At 47.7% G+C, this 1,683-nt stretch overlaps 1 protein-coding gene across 1 annotated transcript in view; it reads left to right on the top strand.

The window, feature by feature from the left end:
• The window catches only part of syap1 (synapse associated protein 1), a 16,766-nt gene that overhangs the window by 8,712 nt on the left and 6,371 nt on the right, over positions 1-1,683 (top strand). The window contains exons 4-6 of the mRNA XM_015392482.1: positions 239-312; positions 398-537; positions 821-972. Of these exons, the coding sequence (XP_015247968.1) occupies positions 239-312; positions 398-537; positions 821-972 (366 nt within the window). The remainder of the gene's footprint in view (positions 1-238; positions 313-397; positions 538-820; positions 973-1,683) is intronic.

Here is a 1,683-nt window from a genome sequence, read left to right on the forward strand (position 1 = left end):
TGTTAACCATGAAAGCCGTCTATGCATTGAAGCCACATTTGTTCTTTGTGAGCTCTGAACTCTGGTGATATTAGTTAGAAAGCAGGTTCCTCCGTTATCTTAAGGCGCCAGAACTAATTTGAAGCTACTCGATATATAGATCTGTGAATCATTAAGGAATCCCACCTGAGCAGGTGTGTTTTTTTCAGCGATCAGACTGTGTGACTCACTGTGTCCCTGTGTGCTGATGTCTGTGTAGAAGCAGCAGTGCCTCCCTGGGTGGGCTACAACGAGGAAGAGACCATCCAGCAGCAGATCCTGGCTCTGTCCGCCGTGAGCAGCAATCACACCCCCCTCTGATGCGTCACCATGTCATCCTAAATGCCTTATATCTCATCTCTGGGTTCTCTGGTTCTAGGACAAGCGGAACTTCCTGCGCGACCCTCCGGCCGGCGTCCAGTTCCACTTCGACATGGAGCAGATGTACCCGCTGGCTGCCGTCATGCTGGAGGAGGACCAGCTTCTCAACCGCATGCGCTTCGACCTAGTTCCCAAACAGTAAGGCTTTACAGCTGCGAAGGATCAGAACTTCCAGAACCAGTCAGGGGTTTGCTATGAGATGCTGAATGGGAGAACATCCAGGCTGCTCTGCTGCTTAAATAACAAATTAATGAATCAGTTTAAACAGCAGTCGTCGTCTTTAAAGTGTTCCAGTAAATTAGATTTGATTTGACTGAGAATAATCTTATGGGATTTTAATCCTGATCAAAGCCAAAAAAAAGGTCAGAAACCAGCAGAGGAGCTGAAATGACCAGGATCTCTGTGGGTTCTCCTCCGACAGGGTGAAGGAGGAGGTGTTTTGGAGGAATTACTTCTACAGGGTGTCTCTGATCAAACAGTCGGCTCAGCTCACCGCGCTGGCGGCCCACCAGCAGCAGAAGGACGGCGGAGAGGGCGGAGACGGCGTTTCACCTGATGACATCGTCTTAAAAGGTTTGAGTCGTTTCCTTCCATCCAATGGCTTCATGACCTGTAATGCGCTTTAGGTGAGTTTAAAGCTTTCCTTTAGGTGATGGAAACGTCCAGGTCTGGATAGGAGTGGAAAATCAGACAAATATTGGCTTTGTTTGGATTTACAACAGCCTGGTTAAAGAAAACTCAGAAATAATCGGATTCAGTGTTTTTCTGGCCTTTACAATAAAGACCGTCTGGATTGAGCTCAGCAGTCTGGAGCTCCTCTTCTACCCTGGATAGAGTTTGTTGCTATCGACCCTGAAAGGTGAAGGGATAGCAGTTAGCAACAGGAGCTACAGATTGAGCCTTAAGGCTGATTTATGCTCAGAAACAAGATCGTCTGCATGTGTCGCAGTGAAGCCAGATATGCCCCGCCCCTCTGCAGACACTCTGCTGCACCTCTCCAATATTGTAGGTGAGCGCAGACAGGAGGCCTCTGATTGGTCAGATCTACATCCGCTCTACTCTATGCATATTTCCTGTTTGGTTCCTTACCGTCATGTTTTGTTTGTCTGACCGCCATTGTGGAAAACGACTGAAGATGGAGCAGCTGGTAGGGGTGTAAATAATAATAGTTTTGTATCGATGCATCGATCCAACAGCCGAAGATCCGATGCATCGTTACGTCCGCAAGAGAATCGATTCATGTTTTTTTTTCCTCCGGTCTATTTTTATCCATTTGCTCCTGGG

This window comes from Cyprinodon variegatus, unplaced genomic scaffold, assembly GCF_000732505.1.
Source record: "Cyprinodon variegatus isolate N-32 unplaced genomic scaffold, C_variegatus-1.0 Scaffold593, whole genome shotgun sequence".
NCBI classification, from domain to species: domain Eukaryota; kingdom Metazoa; phylum Chordata; class Actinopteri; order Cyprinodontiformes; family Cyprinodontidae; genus Cyprinodon; species Cyprinodon variegatus.